The 26,523-nt window shown below is 34.4% G+C and overlaps 1 protein-coding gene across 9 annotated transcripts in view; it reads right to left on the bottom strand.

The window, feature by feature from the left end:
• LOC149793060 (A disintegrin and metalloproteinase with thrombospondin motifs adt-1-like) overlaps positions 1-26,523 on the bottom strand; it is a 199,895-nt gene that overhangs the window by 5,762 nt on the left and 167,610 nt on the right. For 8 of the 9 annotated variants that reach the window (XM_089966949.1, XM_089966952.1, XM_089966956.1 and 5 more), the window contains 4 exons: positions 25,300-25,440; positions 19,866-20,006; positions 14,484-14,624; positions 7,840-7,980 (listed from right to left, as the gene is read on the bottom strand). In XM_089966949.1, coding sequence (XP_089823075.1) covers positions 7,840-7,980; positions 14,484-14,624; positions 19,866-20,006; positions 25,300-25,440 — 564 coding nt within the window. The remainder of the gene's footprint in view (positions 1-7,839; positions 7,981-14,483; positions 14,625-19,865; positions 20,007-25,299; positions 25,441-26,523) is intronic. The other variant, XM_089966950.1, reaches the window with a different exon arrangement.

Below are 26,523 nucleotides of genomic sequence, written 5' to 3'. Positions count from 1 at the left end.
ATTAATTAAATATCTGGACATTAGTTGATTGAGTTATGCAGATACCACATCTTCTATAATATAGTGCTATTAACAAGGTTATCTGTTTCTATATTTTTTATCTATAAAAAACTTTTCTGTTGCTGGCTTTAAATCGAGTATAGCATTCTGGTCCTTGTGTGGCATTGACGTCTTTATTTTTCTTTGGCGTGTCTACACATTAAAGTTTGAAACATATTCTCGAATCATGGGTTTTATAGATATAAAATGATCTAAATATTTTTTGTTTGAAATTATTATTTGCCTGAATATGGTAGCAAATTAATAACAGTTGTTCTATTTTAACAGCTGGATGGTATAATTGTTGTTTGTCGTTGCATTATGGATGCCTAGCGCTGTAGATATGTAACAATAAGTGCCGCAGTCCTCTTTAATTTCCACATATTTTGCATCCCATTACACATGAGTTGGTGTGTGCGTGTGTGTTTTGGTCAGTAAGTATGTTCGTTTGCTACCAAAGATGTCTGCGAGTCTGAAGTCACGTGTGGACGTCGGTTGCTTAACAGGAATTGGTGTCATTTGTTATGTTTGTGGAAAGGTGTTATTTTTTTCTAATCAAATATTTGTGGTTTTTTAAATTCGGAAAACATTTAGTGTATGCCATTTTTTAATTTTTGAATTGTCTTTTGAATTTGTTTTCATTGGATTTATAATTTGATTTGCAATGCTATAAAATGCTTTGTTCATAGTGTTTTTCAAAAGTTGCATTTAATTTATTTTAAACTTTTAATTATTTTTCATATTTCCTAGATGGGAGTTTATGCAATGTTTCGTCAATATTTGTCTTTCTGAAAACTTTTTAAACAATATTTGATTTAAATATTTTCGTACTTATTTATTGCTTTGGTTGTTTGTTTGCTTTGGAAATATGTGCACCGATTTGCTATTAAATTGAACGTTATAAATTTTATCCAATTTTGAATGTATTACTCATTTTCAAATATGCTGAACTCCATACAATATTTGTCGCATTATGTTTTGTAGTGTCGGACAAACTTCGTGTCTGTTCAGGATTTTAGTATTTGTTTTAGTCTCTGTTTGTTAATAAATATTCTGATTTTATCTCCACTGAAGCCTGTTCTAAGTTTCATAATTTAAACTTTTAATCTTGGCTATTTTAATAAAATATTCTGGGTTTCCGGTAAGGTTTTGAAATGTTTGAATGACTTTTAGATTTCCTCTAATGAGAGAAACGGCTATGTGGGTAGTAGCCTGTTGAAACACCATTCCACCTATGTAACCTCTGTACATCAGCCATTTTGAATTTTAACTAGTCGTATGAACGTTCCATGTCAAGTGTGTACTATCTGGTTAGTGTGTGTTGTTTTTGGATTTTTAACGTACCTTTAACAATTTGATTCATATCGCTACGGGTACGTGTTTAGGTTCTTTTAAACAGTAACAATAAAGTGAAGGCAACAAGTTTGTAAATTTAACAAACAAGTTATTTCCGTAGAACTTACGGTTTAACGAATCAAATTCAAAAATAATCCAAGAGTTAAAAGATAGAAGTCCTATTATTAAAAAGTCCTAAATGAATCTGAGCTCGATTCCCGATGAAATCCAAAATGACGTATGCTCAGCGTTGCACTGATGTATCAACAGTTCTTTGTTGAATAACAGAAAATAATATTCCAGTTTTTGAATTCTGTGTAAATTTCGATAACTGTCTTTGTCCAAGAAATAATTTAGACCACTATTATTTTCAGGGAAAAATAATCTCTTGGAATCCAAATAATGTGAAGAAAATAAAAACCATTAGCCCCAAAACTGGTCACAACATAAAACACTTTAATTTCTCAAGTGGTAAGGCAAGTAATGACTATCCTTTCTCAAAACGTAAATAATAAATCGAGCTACAGTGCAAAACAGACTCTCGGATGTGGGTAAATCATCTGGAAAAACCTAAGTGATACATGTTATTTGTCGCGTACTCCAAGTATTGCCCAGATTTCACTTTATTAATTTTTCTCTGCGAAAGAAGAAAAGTTTTTTTTTTAAAACAGCTGTTTACTTCAACATTTATTGATTCTGAATCAAGGTCAGGAACCAGGTGAACATTAGATGCAAAGTTTATATTTTTATTTGTTTACGAAAAACAATCAGGTCAAAGAGAACTGAATTGAATTTCTGGAAAATGTTAAATTACAGTAAATAAAGTTACATTACAATAGCAGATAATGATATAAAAAATTAAATCTAACAAACAAACAATTAAATTAAATCAAATATATATATAACACTACGATGTCTGCAGTGTGGCAGTTTATTGTGGTGTTTAGAAATGGGGAATTAGCCCCTCCTAAGCCACTTATCTTGACACCAGACCGAACAGTTCTAAACCTATCCTATTAAAGCTGAGTGCCTAGCGATGAAGCTGCTAGCACTATTTTTTAAAGTCTTTGATTTGACTCGGAAGGGGTTCTAACCTCATGCATCTGAGGAGAGGCTTCAACCACTTGAGACACCTGGTCGTTACCATCTGGATAGGAAGGATGTATTTGGATTGTTATAAAATGTGTCACATCTCCATATCTACTCGCAATCTTAAATTTCCAATTTATTCATAAAATTGCAGCCCAAGTCAAATTCTCGTTGCTGTCACACAAGTCAAAATTATCCCGTAAAATGGCATTCCTGTTGAACCCACGCAAGCTTTAAAAATTAAGTTCCCTTTGTACGCAGAGTGGCACATAATGTTAATCCTTGTTTAACTTTAAGTTCCGAGCGAGTCCTTAGGATCATAATTTCAAAGGCGTCTTGATGCTAAAGAACCCATTGGGACTATAGTGCCATAGTCCCCATACTGTCAAAGTAGTCATATATATATATATATATATATATATATATATATATATATATATATATATATATATATATATATATATATATATATAAAGAATGCAAATCGTATGGTGGTCAATAACAGTCTTTCAACTCTGACTTGACAAAAGAGAACAAAAATGCCCTACAATGATTGAAAAGGAGAACAGACTTCGTTACTAAGTCTGCAGATAGGGGTTACACAGTGGTCTTTATGAATAGAGAAGAATACATCGTGAAGCAAATAGACAACTAAGTGACTCTAGGTTCTACCAAAATCTAAACCACGATAATGGAATATGCAAACTCCATCACAAATATTATTGACGAGGCACACAATATCGGGCGCATAGAACAGCAAACGAAAAACTGTTTAAGCCCAGAAAACCCAAGGACAGGTAGATTTTATCTTTTAACCTAAAATCCAAAAAAAATAATGATACTCGGGCGGACCTATAATCTCCGGTAATGGGCATCCCACATAAATAATATCAGAATATTTGGATCATTTCAAGAGACCACACATCCACAAATTACTTTATATCTTCAGGGAGGTACAGATTACCTCATTAAAACTAAAGCAAGTGAACCATTACTGCCAGATACATTGATTGTTTCTTTAGACGTCACATCTTTGTATACTAACATACTGCACAACGAAGGATACAGGCGTGTACGTAAGCATGGGAAATAAGAACTGTCAACAATACGCCATCTTATTTACTCATCCCGCTCATGGATCTTGTCCTAAAACTCAGTAACTTTGAACTGAATGAAGAATGCTACTTCCAATTCAATTGAACAGCAATGCGTACAAAAATGTCCCTTTCGTATCCTTCAATAAAATTCACGGCAGAAGTCTCCAGCTCAAACAATGTTTTCCTGACACAACAACCAGACTGGTAGAAGACAAACTCCATATAGACATCTACTCAAAACCAATCGACAAACATCAGTATCTTCTCCAAACCAGTTATCATCGACAACACTGCATTGGGAACATACCATAAAGCCGGACACTGAGGATACGCAGAATCTGCTCCGACGACGAACGATCGGAAGAGCGAATTGAACATTTGATTAACCGAGGCCACGACAAAGACCTGATTACGGAGGCAACAACAGTGCTAAACAAACAAACCACAGTGACCAACTAAAGTATGGAGAGAAGTAATAGTCTGATAGGAAACCATTTATCCTGACCTACCATCCAAACAAGCCCAAAGTAGGTAAAATAATTGGGAAACACTGACTCATCGTGGATTTATGTGAAGCACTAAAGTTAATCCTCCCAAAAATACCTGTAGTAGCCTACCGGAGACCAAAAAACCTCAAGGACATCCTAGTCAGGTCGAAGCTAACGCCAATCACTAACCAAAACCACCTTAGTAAATCTGGTCCCTGAAGCGATTTAATGTGCAAAACCTGTAAACATATGATATAGACCAGGACGATTTCTAGCACAGCGACTACTGTTACGTGTTTAGGCTCTTACAGAAAGTAGCAAGAAAAATAGTGAAGACAACAAGCTTTGTAAAATTTAACCAATAATTTATTTCTTTTGAATAAATAGGAAAAAATAAGAAAAGGAACTGACGGTCGTACGAATCAAATCCAAAATTAATCTAAGAATTAAAAAAACTGAGGTCCTATTATTAAAAAGCCCTAAATGAACCTGAGTTCGAGTACCGATGTAATCCAAAATGGAAGACGAAGACTTCAGTTGTAATATGTGAAGTGATGTTGAATCACATAAAATATTGCGGTTTTTGAATTCTGTATAAATTTCGATAACTGTACTTATCCAAGAATTAATTTAGAGCACTAGTACTTCCAGGGAAAAGAAGCACTTTAAAAAAAAATAATTTGAAGAAAATAAAATAATTATCCCAAACTGGACACAATATAAAATATATCTACCTCTCAAGTGTTAAGGCACTAATGACAATTCATTCACAAAACATTAGTAATAAATCCAACTACAACATAAAACAGAATATCGGATGGAGGTCAAGAATTCATCCTTCTGGGAAAACCGAAAATTTGTAACAATAAACACGTGTTTTTTGTCACGTACTCCAGATATGGCAACGATTCCACTTTATGAATCTTAGTCTGAGAAAGAATTAAATAAAGGTTTACTAGAAGTCTCACTGATTTCTGAATCAAGGTCAGGAACTCGGTCAGCATTAGATACAATGTCTCTATAAGGTTGTTTACGTCAAAAATAAAAATATTAGTCAGAACTGAACTCTATATCAAATCCAGTAAATAAAGTTACATTACAATAGCATTTAATGAAATATAAAAATTTAAAACAAACAAACAATTAAAATAAATCAAATATAAATAAAATCAAATATATATAACACTCGCGATAAAATGAACATACAAGGTCCAAACAAAACGCGCAAAACAGAATGTAATTTATCGCATCACATGTAAGATCTGTAGCCTTCAGTATGTCGGAGAGGCTGAAGAAGCTACATAAAAGGACCAGTCTTCATAGATATGATTGGATGATAAAGAAGATGTACAGAAGTCGAGTCGCAGAAAACTTCTCCTTCCGTGGCCACACTTTCAGTTATTGCAATTGCTCACGAACTCAATAGGAGTTGCGAAAGCAGGAAAAAAAGGAATCTTACTGGATACGCCGCAGTGGGGACCCGAGTGGCCGAGTGATATAAAGCACTCTCCGTTCCAGACCATTGCCATCTCACCTCTGTCTGCTTGGGTTCGAGTCTCAGGTTCGGCCAATGTGGTATGTGAGAATGCTTGCCAGTAGTCTCTCTTGGGTCGGTGGTTCTTCCCGGGGTTTTCAAGGGTTCTTCCCCCATCATTGATACTGGCATCCATGTATAGCCTATCCTGCACTGAAAATAGCGTCCAATCCTACAACAACAAGAACAACAGCAACAACAACACCAACTGGATAAGCCGCCTTAGAACATTGAATCCAAACTGTTTAAACCAAGAAGACTAGAAAAAGACAGCAATGCACAAATAAAATTATCTATTTTCAGCCGACACATTTTCTTTTAAATAATTCTCTAAATTTTCGTATTAGTCACCCAGTAGCCTATAGTTACTATCATAACATTGAAATATCCTGGATATAATTTGCGTTGACATAAATTTACTTCAAATAATAGATGTCCTTATGGTGCGTCGTTTTCAAGGTCAATAAAAAATATTTGTTCAGCATCGGTATCAAGTTGAATCAAACTAGTTGAAACATAATAAATTTAAATGTTTCATTCCTGTGAAATAGTCATATAACGTTTTGTAACGACAACATTTTTTCTGTTTATTTGTTGGTCTTGTCTATGTTTTGTATTTACCTTTGAAAAAGACTTCTTAAGAGTCGAAAACGTTTATGCTAGTTAGATACTAGTTTTGCACTGTTCGTTGTCAGTTTATTGCATTGATATAATATATATATATATATATATATATATATATATATATATATATATATATATATATATATATATATAAGACAGAAAAATCACAAAAAACAGACTCGTTTCCATTTATAAAATTTGAAATACTACATACGTCACAAAGTTTGCCCTTTTGAAGGGATTCTTGCAATTTGCTCTCACGGAACTAGCACAAGAAATTTCGACATTTGCAACTCCATATCAGTAAAATGTGATTTCATTTGGTAAGCTCAAGGCTATATTTGAATTCCCAGTGCCTGTAGCAAGTATTTTAGGTATGGCTGGATATTATCGAAATTCGGTTCAAATGTCTCCATGATTGCCTCACTTTTGACAATTCTGATGTGTGAGGAAATCAGTTTTCATTAGGGTGACAAATGTCAGAAACATTTTTAAAGGTCGTTCTTAAAAGCGTACCAGTGCTTCCAGCTCCAGATTTCAGTCAATCATTTAAAATGTTTGTCTATTCAAGTGAGGTACGGACTGGTGGAACATTGATTCAAAAAGGAAAGATAGTTTGCATCATCCAGTGTGCTATTTTTCAAAAAAGTTAAACATGCCCCAGAGAAAATATTGCACAGTTGGGAGGGAATGTCACGCATTGATACCAGCTTTGAACAGTTTTGAAGTGCATGTTAGTTGGGTTCAATCTCCAATTATTGTACTATATGATCACAACTTCCCCCAAAAACTTTCATTAAGAAAACAAGAAGCATAAATCAGAGATGATCAGAGATGTTTGAGATTACTTTTGATGCTGTAGGAATACAATATTGGCAAATAGACACATCAGAGGAAAATATAATGTGTTTGCAAACGCTCGTTCACGTGTGATGCTTTTTCTTGCTATATCAAAGCTATTCGAAATTGATTCGTGTATAATGATTTGGGAAGATCTATTATGCAGATTATTAGATGTAAATGTATGTTTGTATTTCACTCAAATTATAAATAGTATAATAATGATTAGTTGTAAGTGAAATTCTTTCAATAGATATGATGTTCCTCTATTAATCGAAAATCCATTTTGTACCGCACGATCTCAGGTGTGGATCACGTTTCGGTGGAGTTTATTTCAGATAAACAATATTATTATTATTATTATTATTATTATTATTATTATTATTATTATTATTAATGTTGTTGTTCTTGTAATTTAGTAACAGTGTTTCGTATTGGTAGTTGTAGTAGTATTAGCAGCAGTATTCGCAGCAGTAGCAACAGATGTATGAAAAACACCTGCACATCATAGACAGGAAGAGGGGCTTGAATGTTTTATGACTGTTGACTGGTGTAATTTTGTTATTTATTTTTTATTATATAAAAGTATTTATTGCTTATTTTACAAATGATACATCTGACAGCATTAATCATTTCTGAGATCTAATTTCTATTAACATGACCTTTATAATTGTAATATTTACAATTTTAAAATGATTTATTGTTTAATGTTTTTGTTGAAAATTGTGACGATATAAATTTATTTTAAAATGATTAAATAGATTCACAGGATTCTCTGTTATAGTATGCTTACTTGTACTCATACTGTGTGATGCTGCCGTAGTCGTTGCTGGATGAGGTGAATCAGTCCCTGGATGTAGGGTACCAGACGGAGGCGTTGTTGTCGTATTCAGGGTAACAATTGCCGACAAAGTACTCAAAGGCAAGCTACTATCTGACAATTAGAATTTATATTTACGTTAGTTTCAATCGGACAATGTCGTCTTGACAACGTTACGATTCTTGGATGACTAGTACATTTCCAGTTTTGAAATTTATACGGATCGTTTCATCAGGTTTGACGTTCATATAATGTTATCAGTATGACTTTGGATTCATGCCATAAGACTTTAAAATCCTCTCACATTTTCATTTATAACTATGATAATTAAATTATTTAATTTTAACAAAACCTGTTGCTTTCGCTTCTTTCCGTCTTTTAGTTTATGACAATAGAGTTGAAAAAAGAAATTAACATATTTTTTCACCTCACAGTTGAAATGATATCCCACATGTCAAGACGAAGAACCAAAGACATTGCTTCGCTTTAATTAGGTGTCGTATTTTACCCAGTTCCCTCCTAATAAATTATATAAACTGAAGTTTGCAACAGTATAGTAGTAACCCTTCCAGCAAGAATGCAGGTATAGTTTTCAAAACAATCAATCATCTTACTGACCATTTAGACATTTATTCAGAAGTCTTTAGACCTACACAGGTGGGGGAAAAATAACACGGATGAATTAGTTTTACTTTATTTTGTTAAACACAAATTCCAGACCTCTATTAAACAGGCAACAATAACCAGTTAAAAGCTATCGTCCTTCCAGTTAATGTGCAGACTTGTTTCATCTGAGTCATCTACCCAAGAAAGGTTCCTATCCAATTATTGAATAAAGTTCAAGAGGATTTGGATCGAATGCAAACAAATCGGTGTTATTTCAAAGATAAACGGCGATTTATCAGCATGGCAAATCAGCTTAGCAAATTTAGCTCAAATCTGGCAGAAAAATCAAAACCGTTAAGTGAGCTTTTGAAGGTAAAAACTCGTGGGCTTTGGATCCAGATCAAGACCAAGCTTTTAGAAATATCACGCAAGAAATGGTATCTTCACCAACGTTAGCACTTTATGATCCAGATAGAGAAGTAGTTGTATCTGCAGATGTATCTTTATTTGGACTAGGTGCTGTACTACGGCAGAAGCACGGTAGCACTCTGAGACCGGTGCCATTCGCAACGCCAGGTATGTCAGAAACTGAGCAACGCTTTGCTCAGTAGAAAAAGAGGCCCTTGCAATCACTTGGGCATGTGAACGCTTCAGCAGCTATTTAATTGGGTCACAATTCAAACTTGAAATTGAGCGTAAGCCATTAGTACCACTAATGAGCACAAACATCTTGTGAGATTTACCCTATAGAATTGAACGAAATAGAATGTGTTTGATGAGTTTAAACTTTTGTATAGTTCATGTTGCTGGCAAAAATCTATTAACTGCTAATGCTCTATCCAGAGCACCTTTAAGTTATCACTCTGAGAATGACAGAGAACTTCAGGCTGAAACTATCGCCTATGTTGATTTCGTAGTCAGTAAGTTGCCCTCATCAAATACTCGACTTGAACCAAAAAGGTCTGAATATCGAAATGATTCGATTTGCAAACAACTTGTAAAATTTTGTGAAAAGGTGTGGCAAGAGAAATCCGCTATTGACGGAAACCTTCAAAATATACTGGGCAGATAGAGGTGAATTTACATTTAAAAATGGTCTGTAATGAAAGGTACAAGCCTGATCGTACCAGAAGCACTTCAAAAATAAATCCTAGAGATAATTCACGATGGTCACCAAGGCATTGTTAAATGCCGAGATCGCGCCAAAACGCCATTTTGGTGCAAAGCACTAAATACTCAGCTAGAACACTTGATAAAGTCTTGCCAAAATCTGCACCGAAAACTCAAGAGATCAAGGTGAACCAATGATTCCAAATTAATTTCCAAGTCGACCTTGGCAAAGAGTCGCTTCAGACTTGTTTGAACTGAATGGTCAAATATATCTTTTGGTGATTGATTATTTTTCACTGTACATCGAAATAGCGAAATTGCAAGGCAAAGGATTAAAAAAAATTGTCAGTCATCTGAAGTTAATCTTTGCGCGACTCGGTATACCAGAAGTATGTTTCAGAAAATGGGTACCAATAAATATCCGCAATATTCAAACGAATTTGCGACACATTATGGATTCAGGCATGTTACAGGTAGTGCAAAATATTCACAGAGCAATGGCCTCGACGAAAGAGCTGTTCAAACAATTAGAAGATTGCTTAGAAAAGCAAACGATTCTTACATAGCTCTGTTGACATATCGCTCAACACCATTGCCGAATGCATGCAGTACAGACGGGTTATTGATGGGAATAAAATTACAAACTACTTTGCCAATGGCACCAAAAATGTTACAACCGAGATGGCCAGATTTAACGAAACTGAAGAAATCGGAAACCTATCAAAGGCAAACTCAGAAGAGAACATATGAGAGTCGATATCGCGTCCAAAATATGGACAAAACTTCAGGTAGGGAATAAAATATGGATTAAAGATCGCTTTTCTTCAGGCATTGTTAAATCGGAAGAATCCAAAGCTCCTTCACACATGGTAGTAACTGAGATTGGAGAGATACGGCGTAATAGGAGAAATTTAATTTCCATGCCTATCACACTATCGGGGCCTCTCAGAGTGACTATTTCAAACCCTGATACTTTGTCTGACTCAGATGAAAACAAAGCTGTGCCAACCGGTCAAAACGGATATTTTCCCACGTTCGGGGAGTTTGTGAAAACTGCATGAGAGACTGAATTTGTAAATAAGAAGCTTAGGTAGCTTGTTTAGAAATGCGGTCATCAGATCACGTTTCGTTTGAAGGTTAAGTTATTCAGGAGGGGGAAATGTAGTGCAAACCTTAATCGAATTAGCTTTGAAAAGTAACTTGACAGTTTAGGTACTCAGATATTCCACACTAGATTAGAACTGATATGCACCAACAGATGGATTATGTTATACATTCACTAGGGTTTATTTTCCATGGGAAAAACACTTTTAGGGCAGTCTCTACTTCCTTTATTAACTGTACTGATATCTTGTATTTAGTAAATAGTATAGAACGCCCGCTGCAGTTATTCTTCAATAACAAATAACATTACAGGCACCAGTGCAAAGGCGTTCATATATAATAGCTTTTCGTTACTTTCTCATGATAAATATGTAACACTGTCAAACCATTCAAATGTGACAATTGTGAAAACTGTTTAATTGGAGAAGTGATTTGAAAAAGAATTACACTAGATAAAACATCTTATAGATGTGATAATGTTATTACAGGCTGTTTGCGAGCGATGATATGCAGGTTCACCTTAGGACTGTGAATCGAGAAATTCATATTTTGATGTGAAACATGTTATGAAAGATTAATTAAGAGTTGATGTCTGACAGTGCAATTGCCTTCTAATAGCACTGTGGTAACTCAATTGCTTTAAGTGCCTTTGACCTTGAATTCTTTAATGGTTTAGAAACTACAAGGATTACTACTAACTCATGGCAAGACGATAGTTGGTGTACTGTCTCCAAGCTGAGACCTAATAAAGCCATACCAATTTCTGGTCCGTAGAGAGAATTTTAATCAAGTTGTTATGGCTTGTTATTGTGAAACCGTGGTTACTACATCTACAACAACAATTACTGCTAATAAAACTTGTCATTATAATAATAATTATTATTATTATTATTATTATTATTATTATATGAATACACAAAGACGCACTGAAACACATAATGAGAGGAGTAAAAGTTAGAATGTTTGTGATTTTATATTTTACAAGTTTGTAAATTATTTTGCAGTGTTGAACAAATAGTTAAATTGTATTTCTTTACAAGTGTTATCTTTGGGTGATTTTCTTTAATCCCTATTCAAGCATTTCAATATATCCAAATAAATTAATATAGATAAATATGCTTGGTTAGTTATATCATCTAAGGCTTGCATTCTGAAATGGAACTTCATTTCCGGTTTTTGGTATATGTCATCAGAATATTCATCCGTTCCGTCTGATATAACTACATGGGCTCTTGTAGAAAATGAAATAGGTTACCTAAACACAAAGTATGCTGACGATCGGACGATAAAATGATAATTGAGGCTGGGAGTTATGATTATACGGGTACTGTATCTGATTTTTATCAACTATGATAGTGTGATAGACCTACTCAAGACCTATTTTAATTTACAGAAGACGATGAAAAAAAATGGTCGGGCTTTATCAAGGCAAAAGGTAGATAAATCACTGCGGAGCAAACTTCTACGTCCATTTCGGATGACTGGATTAAGGATCGTTAATAGTAAATATGGATCAGGTAAAACATAGGGAAATATAAATGTATTCATTGCAACTCGGCATTAGCAATATATTATGTTTTAGCTGACGTATGTGTTTTAAAATCATATCTTAACTTGACTTTCGTCACTGATTGGAATCTGGATGCATACCCACTGTATTTTGTCACGACTACTTGTGCAAACTTTATAAAGAAGTATACGTGATTCTGGTGGTAAGGTAAGGAATGAATAGAGATTGAATAAAGAAGAGGTTCTCTCTTTTATCCAATTCTCATAGAGCAATGATCCCAAATATACTGATCTGATTGATTTTAAATGATATCAGCTATAATAAACTCAATTATTGCATCGAAACAATTACTTTTATTTGCAATGATGCAGCAAACCCAATGTAAACAGTCAATAGAAAGCGAACTCTTGCTCTGACATCTGCAAGAAAACAATTCTAAGCTGTGGTTTTGATTACAGAGATTATTGTGTAGAAACTGAAACGAAAGTCTTATGATGTGCACGGTAGATCAGAAGGCAAGCCACCCTGAGAGTCTTTTGAGAATTATAAATTCTATAGAAATATGTAAAGGTCTCTTACAAGAAGCAAGGAAAACCAAAATGCATTTAAACAATGAAATCGGGAATGTTCTCAATTATGCACGAAAAATATAATACATTTCTTTCACATTGTAAGGAATCCGAGTACTGTTACACAGAACGGTATTGAATCTACAACTTGCTTTGAATATGAATATGAATGTTTTACAATTTGCTAATCTGATAAGTTGTTACAGGAAAATGAAACCATTAAATTGCTCATTATAGTCTAGATATTATTATCACTGAAGAAGTTTTCCTAGCACTGAGTAAACTGTACTATGATAAATCTGGGTAGTAGACGATTTATTCAGCGATATCTTTGTATGTACATGAACATGATTGCACACATTGTAAAAGTATAATTTAATAAACTATTCAACATTGTATATTATCATGAATATGGGTCAAGTGCTATCATTATACCAATTCTGAAGAAAGGTGATGCAAATCAACATTCCAACTTAAGAAATATTAATTTACTACCTGTAGAAACAATGTGGTTACATAGATTTAAAAAAATAAAAGAAATGGATGGGTGAAGGAAAATTCATTACGTAGCAAAGAAGAAGCAGGTGTTAGAATGGTTTATTTAATATTCGATGGAGTTTGGATTATATACATCAATCCCCAAATATTTAAGAACAGATAAGAGTAGAGTTTATGCGCTATTTTTAGACTATGATAAATCCATTGCTAGAATCAGTGAGAAGTTTAGTGTACCAAAAGCTTGTAAAAGAAAAGAGTAGTTGAAAAATGTTAAGCAATATTAAGGCATTTTGCAATCATTTGCAAGCATGAGGTAAGTCCAACGATGTTTTCATTGCTTTTCATTGCTGAATACAACTGTCTTATGGGTGTTTGCTAAAGTTGTTATTTACCGCGTCAACTCCTCTCCTTAGTTTGAATCATCCAAAACACTTGTTAGCAGACAGGAAGATGGGAGTTACAGGGTTGAAGTTTGGAGGGTTTATGATGCCAATTATATTGCAAAAGTTCATTTGTCAGATTTTAAATATACTCTTGCTATATCAAAGCTATTCGAAATTGATTCGTGTATAATGAACTGGGAAAAACTATTATGCAGATTATAAGATGAAAATGTATGTTTGTATTTCACTCACATTAGAAATAGTATAATAATGATTAGTTGTAAGTGAAATTCTTTCAATAGATATGATTTTCCTCTATTAATCGAAAATCCATTTTGTACCGCACGATGTCTGGGTGTGGATCACGTGTCAGTGGAGCGTATTACAGAGAAATTTATTATCCTTATTAATAATAATAATAATAATAATAATAATTATTTTCATTATTTTTAATGTTGTTCTTGTAATTTAGTAATAGCGTTTCGTAGTAGTAGTAGTATTAGCAGTAGTATTCGCAGCAGTAGTAACGGTTGCAAGAAAAACACCTACACGTCATAGACAGGAAGAGGGGCTTGAATGTTTTATGACTGTTGACTGGTGTAATTTTGTTATTTTTTTTTAATATAAATGTGTTTATTGCTTGTTTTACAAATGTTACATTTGACAGCATTAATCTTTTCTGAGATCTAATTTCTATTAACATGACCTTTATAACTGTAGTTTTTATAATTTTAAAATTATTTATTGTTTAATGTTTTTGTTGAAAATTGTAACGATTTAAATTTATTTTAAATTGATTAAAGAGATTCACAGGATTCTCTGTTATAGTATGCTTACTTGTAGTCATACTGTGTGACGCTGCCGTAGTCGTTGCTGGATGAGGTGAATCAGTCCCTGGATGTAGGGTAGCAGACGGAGGCTTTGTTGTCGTATTCAGGGTAACAATTGCCGACAAAGTACTCAAAGGCAAGCTAGTATCTGACAATTAGAATTTATATTTACGTTAGTTACAATCGGACAATGTCGTCTTGACAACGTTACGACTCTTGGATGACTAGTACATTTCCGGTTTCGAAATTTGTACGGATCATTTCATGAGGTGTGACTTTCATATAATTTTATCATTATGACTTTGGATTCCTGCCATAAGACTTTAAGTTCCTGTCACATTTTCATTGATAACTATGATAATTAAATTATTTAATTTTAACAAAACCCATTGGTTTCGCTTCTTTCCGTTATTTAGTTTATGACCATAGAGTTGAAAAAAGAAATTAACATATTTTTCACCTCACAGTTGAAATGATGTCCCACATGTCAAGACTAAGAGCCAAAGGCATTGCTTCGCTTTAATTAGGTGTCATATTTTACCCAGGTCCCTCCTAATAAATTATATAAACAGCAGTTTGCAACAGTATAGTAGTAACCGTACTAGCAAGACTGCAGGTATAGTTTTCAAAACAATCACTCATCTTACTGACCATTTAGACATTTATTCAGAAGTCTTTAGACCTCCACACCTAGGGGGAAAATGACACGGATGAAGTAGTTGTACTTTTTGTTAAAACAAAAATTTCAGACCTGTATTAAACAGGTAACAATAACCAGCAAAATGCTATCGTCCTTCCAATTAATGAGCAAACTTGTTACATCTGCGTCATCTACCCAAGAAAGGTTCCTATCCCTTTATTGAATAAAGTTCAGGAGGAGTTGGATTGAATGCGAATAAATCGGTGTTATTTCAAAAGTAAATGAGTCCAGTGAGTGTTGCCCAGCAATGGTTGACGTTCCAAAATCAAACGGTACGACAAGAATTTGCCTGGATCTTACTAAACTGAATGAATCAGTTAAAAGAGAGAACCACCTACCACCATCAGTTGCATAATCCCTTGAAAAACTAACCGGTGGGACGTTTGTCACCAAACTTGATGCAAACTCAGGTTTTTGGCAGATACAACTGTCAGAAGATTTATGCCGACTTACAACGTTCATTACTCCTTTTGGTACATTTTCTTTATCGGCCTCCACTTGGAATCAATTCCGCGCCTGATTTTTTTCAGGAAATGATGTCAGAAACTCTGGAGCTACGTGGAGGAACACTCTGTCAGATGGACAATGTTCTTGTTTGTGGGGAAACGCAGAAACAGCATGACGAAAAACCGGAAACGGTCATGAAATCAATTCAAAAGGACAGAGTCACTTTGAACGCTGAAAAGTGTGAATTTTCGAGACCATCCATTATGTTTCTTGGGCATGGTGTTGAAGAAAATGTTTGCCGACCTGATCGAGAAAATATTAAAGTTAAAACTGAAATGGAAACCCCGAAATGCGTAACAGATAAACGACGATTTCTCAGCATGGCAAATCAGCTTAGCAAATTTAGCCCAAATTTGGCAGAAAAATCAAAACCGTTAAGTGAGCTTTTGAAGGTAAACACTCAAGACCAAGCTTTTAGAAATATCACGCAAGAAATGGTATCTTCACCAACGTTAGCACTTTATGATCGAGATAGAGAAATAGCGGTATTTGCAGATGTATCTTTATTTGGACTAGGTGCTGTACTACGGCAGAAGCACGGTAGCACTCTGAGACCGGTGCCATTCGCAACGCCAGGTATGTCAGAAACTGAGCAACGCTTTGCTCAATAGAAAAAGAGGCCCTTGCAATCACTTGGGCATGTGAACGCTTCTGTAGCTATTTAATTGGGTCACAATTCAAACTTAAAAATTGACCGTAAGCCATTAGTACCATTAATGAGCAAAAACATCTTGGGAGATTTACCCACTAGAATTCACTACAATATAACGTGTTTGATGAGACTAAAGTTTTGTGTAGTTGATATTGGTGGCAAAAATATATTAACTGCTGATGCTCTATCCAGAGCACCTTTAAGTTATCACTCTGAGAGCGACAGAGAACTTCAGGCTGAAACTATCGCCTACGTTGATTTAGAAGTCAGTAATTTGCCCGCATCAAATACTCGACTTGAAGAAATAAAGTCTGAATATCGAAAATGATTCGATTTGCAAACAACTTGTAAAATTTTGTGCAAAGGAGTGGCACCAGAAATCCGCTATTGACGGAAACCTTGAAATGTACTATGCAGATAGAGGTGAATTTACATTAAAAATGGTCTGTAATGAAAGGTATACACCTGGTCGTACCAGGAGCACTTCAAAGAGAAATCCTAGAGATAATTCACGATGGTCACCAAGGCATAGTTAAATGCAGAGATCGCGCCAAAACGCCATTTTGGTGCAAAGCACTAAATACTCAGCTAGAACACTTGGTAAAGTCTTGCCAAAATCTGCACCGAAAACTCAAGATATCAAGCTGAGCCAATGATACCAAATGAATTTCGAAGCTGACTTTGGCAAAGAGTCGCTTCAGACTTGTTTGAACTGAATGGTCAAATATATCTTTTGGTGATTGATTACTTTTCACTGTTCATCGAAACAGCAAAATTGCAAGGCACAGGATTAAACAAAATTGTCAGTCATCCGAAATCAGTCTTTTTGCGCGACTTGGTATACCAGAAGTATAAGTTTCAGAAAATGGGTACCAATAAACATCCGCACTACTCAAAGAATTTGCGATACATTATGGATTCAAGCATATTACAAGTAGTGCAAAATATTCACAGAGCAATGGTCTCGCCGAAAGAGCTGTTCAAACAATTAGAAGAATGCTTAAAAAAGCAAACGATCCTTACATAGCTCTGTTGGCATATCGCGCAACATCATTACCGAATGCATATAGCACTGACGAGTTATTGATGGGAATAAAATTACAAACTACTTTGCCAATGGCACCAAAAATGTTACAACCGAGATGGCCAGATTTAATGAAACTGAAGAAATCGGAAAACTACCAAAGGAAAACTCTGAAAAGAAAATATGAGAGTCGATACCGCGTAGAAAATAGGAAAAAACTTCAGGTAGGGAATAAAATATGGATTAAAGATCACTTTTCTTCAGGTATTGTTAAATCGGAGGCATCTAAAGCTCGTTCATACATGGTAGTAACTGAGGTTGGAGAGATACGGCGTAATAGGAGAAATTTAATTTCCATGCCTATCACACTATCGGGGCCTCTCAGAGTGACTATTTCAAACCCTGATACTTTGTCTGACTCAGATGAAAACAAAGCTGTGCCAACAGGTCAAAAGGGATAATTCACACGTTCGAGGTGATTGTAGAAACCACATGAGAGACTGAATTTGTAAATATGAAGCTTAGGTAGCTTATTTCATAGAGAAATGTTCCCAAAAATACTGATCTGATTGATTTTAAATGATATCAGCTATAACAAACTCAATTATTACATTAAAACAATTACTGTTATTTGCAATGATGCAGCAACCCCAATGTAAACAGTCAATAGAAAGCGAACTCTTGCTCTGACATCTGCAAGAAAACAATTCTAAGCTGTGGTTTTGATTATAGAGATTATTGTGTAGAAGCTGAAACGAAAGTCTGATGACGTGTACGGAAGATCAGAATACAAACCGCTCTGAGAGTCTTTTGAGAATTATAAATTCTATAGAAATATGTATAGGTCTCTTACAAGAAGCAAGGAAAAACAAAATGCACTTAAACAATGAAATTTTGAAATGTTCTGCATTATACACGAAAAATACAATACATTTCTTTCCCATTGTAAGGAATCCAAGTACTGTTACACAGAACGGTATTGAATCTACAACTTGCTTTGAATATGAATATAAATATTTAACAATTTGCTAATCTGTTAAGTTGTTACAGGAAAATGAAACCATTAAATTGCTCATTATAGTCTAGATATTATTATCACTGAAGAAGTTTTCCTAACACTGATTAAAATGTAATATGACAAATCAGGGAAGTAGACGATTTATCCAGCGATATCTTCATATGTACATGAACATAATTGCACACATTGTAAAAGTATAATTTAATAAACTATTCACCATTGTATATTATGAAGACTATGGGTCAAGTGCTATCATTATACCAATTCTGAAGAAAGGTGATGCAAATCAATATTCCAACTTAAGAAAAAGTAATTCACTACCTGTAGAAAGAATGTCATTACATAGATTTTAAAAAATATAAGAAATGAATGGTGAAGGAAAATTCATTACTTAGCAAAGAATGTTTTATTTAGTATTCGATGGATTTTCGGATTATATACATCAATCCCCAAATAATTAAGAATAAATAAAGGTAGAGTTTATGCGGTATTTTTAGACTATGATAAATCCATTGCTAGAATCAGAGAGAAGTTTAGTGCACCAAAAGCTTGTAAAAGAAAACAGTAGTTGAAAAATGTTAAGCAATGTTAAGGCAATTCGCAATCATTTGCAAGCAAGAGGTAAGTCCAACGATGTTTTTATTGCTGAATACAACTGTCTTATGGGTGTTTGCTAAAGTTGTTATTTACTGGGTCAATTCCTTTCCTTAGTTTGAACCATCCAAAAGATTTCTTAGCAGACAGGAAGAGGGGAGTTACAGGGTTGAAGTTTGGAGGGTTTATGATGCCAGTTATATTGCAAAAGTTCATTTGTCATTTTTAAAATATATTCTTGCTATATCAATGTTATTCGAAATGGATTCTTGTATGATGAATTGGGAAGAACTATTATGCAGATTATAAGATGAAAATGTATGTTTGTATTTCACTTAAATTAGAAATAGTATAATAATGATTAGTTGTAAGTGAAATTCTTTCAATAGATATGATGTTCCTCTATTAATCGAAAATCCATATTGTATCGCACTATGTCTGGGTGTGCATCACGTGTAGGTGGAGTGTATTACAGAGAAATTTATAATAATAATTATTATTATTATTATTATTGTTGTTGTTGTTCTTGTTATTTAGTAATAGCGTTACGTAGTAGTAGTAGTATTCGCAGCAGTAGTAACAGTTGCAAGAGAAACACCTGCACATCATAGAAAGGGAGAGGGGCTTGAATATTTTGTGACTGTTGACTGGTGTAATTTTGTTATTTATTTTTTATTATATAAATGTGTTTATTGCTTGTTTTGCAAATGTTACATTTTGACAGCATTAATCATTTCTGAGATCTAATTTCTATTAACATAACTTTTATAATTGTAATATTTACAATTTTAAAATGATTTATTGTTTAGTGTTTTTGTTGAAAATTGTAACGATTTAAATTTATTTTAAAATGATTAAATAGATTCACAGGATTCTCTGTTATAGTATGCTTACTTGTACTCATACTATGTGATGCTGCCGTAGTCGTTGCTGGATGAGGTGAATCAGTCCCTGGATGTAGGGTACCAGACGGAGGCGTTGTTGTCGTATTCAGGGTAACAATTGCCGACAAAGTACTCAAAGGCAAGCTAGTATCTGACAATTAGAATTTATATCTACGTTAGTTACAATCGGACAATGCCGTCTTGACAACGTTACGATTCTTGGATGACCAGTACATTTCCAGTTTCGAAATTTGTACGGAATCTTTTCATGAGGTTTGACTTTCATATAATTTTATCATTATGACTTTGGATTCATGCCATAAGACTTTAAGTTCCTGTCACATTTTCATTTATAACTATGATAATTAAATTATTTAAGTTTAAGAAAACCCATTGGTTTCGCTTCTTTCCGTTATTTAGTTTATGACCATAGAGTTGAAAAAAGAAATTAACATATTTTTCACCTCACAGTTGAAATGATATCCCACATGTCAAGACGAAGAGCCAAAGACATTGCTTCGCTTTAATTAGGTGTCGTATTTTACCCAGTTCCCTCCTAATAAATTATATAAACGGTAGTTTTCAACCGCATAATAGTAACCGTACTAGCAAGACTGCAGGTATAGTTTTCAAAACAATCAATTATCTTACTGACCATTTAGACATTTATTCAGAAGTCTTTGGACTTCCACAGGTGGGGGAAAAATAACACGGATGAATTAGTTGTACTTTTTGTTAAAACAAAAATCCCAGAACTGTGTTAAACAGGCAACAATAACCAGCAAAATGCTATCGTCCTTCCAGTTAATGAGCAAACTTGTTACATCTGCGTCATCTACCCAAGAAAGGTTCCTATCCATTTATTGAATAAAGTTCAAGAGGAGTAGGATTGAATGCGAATAAATCGGTGTTATTTGAAAAGTAGATGAGCCCAGTGAGTGTTGCGCAGCAATGGTTGACGTTCCAAAATCAAACGGTACGGTAAGAATTTGCCTGGATCTTACTAAACTGAATGAATCAGTTAAAAGAGAGAACCACCTACTACCATCAGTTGCATAATCCCTTGAAAAACTAACCGGTGGGACGTTTGTCACCAAACTTGATGCAAACTCAGGCTTTTGGTAGATACAACTGTCAGAAGATTTATGCCGATTTAGAACGTTCATTACTCCTTTTGGTATTTTTTTGTTTTATCGCCCTCCACTTGGAATTAATTCCACGCCTGATTTTGTTCAGAAAAGGATGTCAGAAACACTTTAGATACGTGGAGGAACACTCTGTGAGATGGACAATGTTCTTGTTTGTGGGAAAACGCAGAAACAGCATGGCGAAACACTAGAAACGGTCATGAAATCAATTCAAAAGGGCAGTGTGACTTTGAACGCTGAAAAGTGTGAATTTTCGAGACCATCCATTATGTTTCTTGGGCATGGTGTTGAAGAAAATGTTTGCCGACCTGACCGAGAAAATGTTAAAGTTAAAACTGAAATGGAAACCCCGAAATGCGTAACAGATAAACGACGATTTCTCAGCATGGCAAATCAGCTTAGCAAATTTAGCCCAAGTTTGGCAGAAAAATCAAAACCGTTAAGTGAGCTTTTGAAGGTAAAAACTCGTGGGCTTTGGATCCAGATCAAGACCAAGCTTTTAGAAATATCACGCAAGAAATGGTATCTTCACCAACGTTAGCATTTTATGATCGAGATAGAGAAATAGCGGTATTTGCAGATGTATCTCTATTTGGACTAGGTGCTGTACTACGGCAGAAGCACGGTAGCACTCTGAGACCGGTGCCATTCGCAACGCCAAGTATGTCAGAAACTGAGCAACGCTTCGCTCAGTAGAAAAAGAGGCCCTTGCAATCGCTTGGGCATGTGAACGCTTCTGTAGCTATTTAATTGGGTCACAATTCAAACTTAAAAATTGACCGTAAGCTATTAGTACCATTAATGAGCACAAACATCTTGGGAGATTTGCCCACTAGAATTCACCAAAATAGAATGTGTTTGATGAGATTAAACTTTTGTATAGTTCGTATATGTGGCAAAAATCTATTAACTGCTGATGCTCTATCCAGAGCACCTTTAAGTTGTCACTCTGAGAGCGACAGAGAACTTCAAGCTGAAACTATCGCCTACGTTGATTTCGTAGTCAGCAATTTGCCCGCATCAAATATTCGACATGAACAGATAAAGTCTGAATATCGAAAATGATTCGATTTGGAAACAACTTGTAAAATTTTGTGTAAAGGAGTGGCACGAAAAATCCGTTATTGACGGAAACCTTGAAATGTACTGGGCAGATAGAGGTGAATTTGCATTAAAAATGGTCTGTAATGAAAGGTATACACCTGGTCGTACCAGGAGCACTTCAAAGAGAAATCCTAGGGATAATTCACGATGGTCACCAAGGCATTGTTAAATGCAGAGATCGCGCCAAAACGCCATTTTGGTGCAAAGCACTAAATACTCAGCTAGAACACTTGGTAAAGTCTTGCCAAAATCTGCACCGAAAACTCAAGAGATCAAGCTAAACCAATGATACCAAATGAATTTCCAAGTCGACCTCGGCAATGAGTCGCTTCAGACTTGTTTGAACTTAATGGTCAAATATATCTTTTGGTGATTGATTATTTTTCACTGTACATCGAAATAGCAAAATTGCAAGGCACAGGATTAAAAGCAATTGTCAGTCATCTGAAATCAATCTTTGCTCGACTCGGTATACCAGAAGTATAAGTTTCAGAAAATGGGTACCAATAAACATCTGAAATACTCAAAGAATTTGCGACACATTATGGATTCAGGCATATTACAAGTAGTGCAAAATATTCAGAGAGCAATGGTCTCTCCGAAAGAGCTGTTCAAACAATCAGAAGAATGCTTAAAAAAGCAAACGATCCTTACATAGCTCTTTTGACATATCGCGGAACATCATTACCGAATGCATACAGCACTGACGAGTTATTGATGGGAATAAAATTACAAACTACTTTGCCAATGGCACCAAAAATGTTACAACCGAGATGGCCAGATTTAATGAAACTGAAGAAATCGGAAAACTACCAAAGGAAACTCAGAAGAGACAATATGAGAGTCGATATCGCGTAGAAAATAGGAAAAAACTTCAGGTAGGGAATAAAATATGGATTAAAGATCACTTTTCTTCAGGCATTGTTAAATCGGAGGCATCTAAAGCTCGTTCATACATGGTAGTAACTGAGGTTGGAGAGATGCGGCGTAATAGGAGAAATTTAATTTCCATGCCTATCACACTATCGGGGCCTCTCAGAGTGACTATTTCAAACCCTGATACTTTGTCTGACTCAGATGAAAACAAGGCTGTGCCAACAGGTCAAAAGGGATAATTCACACGTTCGAGGTGATTGTAGAAACCACATGAGAGACTGAATTTGTAAATATGAAGCTTAGGTAGCTTGTTTCATAGAGAAATGTTCCCAAAAATACTGATCTGATTGATTTTAAATGATATCAGCTATAACAAACTCAATTATTACATTAAAACAATTACTGTTATTTGCAATGATGCAGCAACCCCAATGTAAACAGTCAATAGAAAGCGAACTCTTGCTCTGACATCTGCAAGAAAACAATTCTAAGCCGTGGTTTTGATTATAGAGATTATTGTGTAGAAGCTGAAACGAAAGTCTTATGATGTGCACGGAAGATCAGAATACAAACCACCCTGAGAGTCTTTTGAGAATTATAAATTCTATAGAAATATGTAAAGGCCTCTTACAAGAAGCAAGCAAAACCAAAATGCATTTAAACAATGAAATCGGAAATATTCTGCATTATACACGAAAAATACAATACATTTCTTTCCCATTGTAAGGAATCCAAGTACTGTTACACAGAACGGTATTGAATCTACAACTTGCTTTTGAATATGAATATAAATATTTTACAATTTGGTAATCTGTTAAGTTGTTACAGGAAAATGAAACCATTAAATTGCTCATTATAGTCTAGATATTATTATCACTGAAGAAGTTTTCCTATCACTGAGTAAACTGTAATATGACAAATCAGGGGAGTAGACGATTTATCCAGCGATATCTTCATATGTACATGAAAATAATTGCACACATTGTAAAAGTATAATTTAATAAACTATTCACCATTGTATATTATGAAGACTATGGGTCAAGTGCTATCATTATACCAATTCTGAAGAAAGGTGATGCAAATCAACATTCCAACTTAACAAATATTAATTTACTACCTGTAGAAACAATGTGGTTACATAGATTTTAAAAAATATAAGAAATGAATGGTGAAGGAAAATTCATTACTTAGCAAAGAATGTTTTATTTAGTATTCGATGGATTTTCGGATTATATACATCAATCCCCAAATAATTAAGAATAAATAAAGGTAGAGTTTATGCGGTATTTTTAGACTATGATAAATCCATTGCTAGAATCAGAGAGAAGTTTAGTGCACCAAAAGCTTGTAAAAGAAAACAGTAGTTGAAAAATGTTAAGCAATGTTAAGGCAATTCGCAATCATTTGCAAGCAAGAGGTAAGTCCAACGATGTTTTTATTGCTGAATACAACTGTCTTATGGGTGTTTGCTAAAGTTGTTATTTACTGGGTCAATTCCTTTCCTTAGTTTGAACCATCCAAAAGATTTCTTAGCAGACAGGAAGAGGGGAGTTACAGGGTTGAAGTTTGGAGGGTTTATGATCCCAGTTATATTGCAAAAGTTCATTTGTCATTTTTAAAATATATTCTTGCTATATCAATGTTATCCGAAATTGATTCGTGTATAATGATTTGGGAAGAACTATTATGTAGATTATAAGATGTAATGTATGTTTGTATTTCACTCAAATTATAAATAATATAATAATGACTAGTTGTAAGTGAATTTCTTTCAATAGATATGATGTTCCTCTATTAATCGAAAATCCATTTTGTACCGCACGATGTCTGGGTGTGGATCACGTGTCGGTGGAGTGCATTTCAGAGAAACATTATTATTATTATTATTATTATTATTATCATCATCATCATTATTGTTGTTGTTGTTGTTGTTCTTGTAATTTAGTAATAGCGTTACGTATTAGTAGTAGTAGTATTAGCAGTAGTATTCGCAGCGGTAGTAACAGTTGTAACAAAGTACCTACACATGATAGACAGGAAGAGGGGCTTGAATGTTTTATGACTGTTCACTGGTGTAATTTTGTAATTTTTATTATTATTATATAAATGTGTTTATTGTTTGTTTTGCAAATGTTACATTTGACAGCACTAATCTTTTCTGAGATCTAATTTCTATTAACATAACCTTTATAATTGTAATATTTATAATTTTAAAATTATTTATTGTTTAATGTTTTTGTTGAAAATTGTAACAATTTAAATTTATTTTAAAATGATTAAATATATTCACAGGATTCTCTATTATGGTATGCTTACTTGTACTCATACTGTGTGATGCTGCCGTAGTTATTGCTGGATGAGGTGAATCAGTCCCTGGATGTAGGGTACCAGACGGAGGCGTTGTTGTCGTATTCAGGGTACCAATTGCCGACAAAGTACTCAAAGGCAAGCTAGTATCTGACAATTAGAATTTATATCTACGTTAGTTACAATCGGACAATGCCGTCTTGACAACGTTATGATTCTTGGATGACCAGTACATTTCCGGTTTCGAAATTTATACGGAATCTTTTCATGAGGTTTGACTTTCATATAATTTTATCATTGCTACTTTGGATTCATGCCATTATACTTTAAGTTCCTCTCACATTTTCATTGATAACTATGAAAATTAAATTATTTAAGTTTAACAAAACCCATTGGTTTCGCTTCTTTCCGTTATTTAGTTTATGACCATAGAGTTGAAAAAAGAAATTAACATATTTTTCACCTCACAGTTGAAATGATATCCCACATGTCAAGACGAAGAGCCAAAGGCATTGCTTCGCTTTAATTAGGTGTTGTATTTTACCCAGTTACCTCCTAATAAATTATATAAACAGTAGTTTGCAACAGTATAGTAGTAACCGTACTAGCAAGACTGCAGGTGTAGTTTTTAAAACAATCAATCATCTTACTGACCATTTAGACATTTATTCAGAAGTCTTTAGACTTCCACAGGTAGGGGAAAAATAACACGGACGAATTAGTTGTACTTTTTGTTAAAACAAAAATCCTAGACCTCTATTTTACAGGTAACATCAACCAGTAAAATGCTATCGTCCTTCCAGTTAATGAGCAGACTTGTTTCATCTGCGTCATCTACCCAAGAAAGGTTCCTATCCCTTTATTGAATAAAGTTCAAGAGGAGTTGGATCGAATGCGAATAAATCGGTGTTATTTGAAAAGTAGATGAGCCCAGTGAGTGTTGCGCAGCAATGGTTGACTTTCCAAAATCAAACGGTACGATAAGAATTTGCCTGGATCTTACTAAACTGAATGAATCAGTTAAAAGAGAGAACCACCTACTGTATAATCCCTTGAAAAACTAACCGGTGGGACGTTTGTCACCAAACTTGATGCAAACTGAGGTTTTTTGGCAGATACAACTGTCAGAAGATGTATGCCGACTTACAACGTTCATTACTCCTTTTGGTAGTTTTTTTTTTATCGCCCTCCACTTAGAATCAATTCCGCGCCTGATGTTTTTCAGAAAAGGAT

This window comes from Sinohyriopsis cumingii, chromosome 8, assembly GCF_028554795.1.
Source record: "Sinohyriopsis cumingii isolate HCF-2022 chromosome 8, ASM2855479v2, whole genome shotgun sequence".
Classification (NCBI taxonomy): Eukaryota; Metazoa; Mollusca; class Bivalvia; order Unionida; family Unionidae; genus Sinohyriopsis; species Sinohyriopsis cumingii.
Note: the sequence above shows the minus strand (reverse complement) of the source record. Positions and strands in the feature narration are given on the sequence as shown.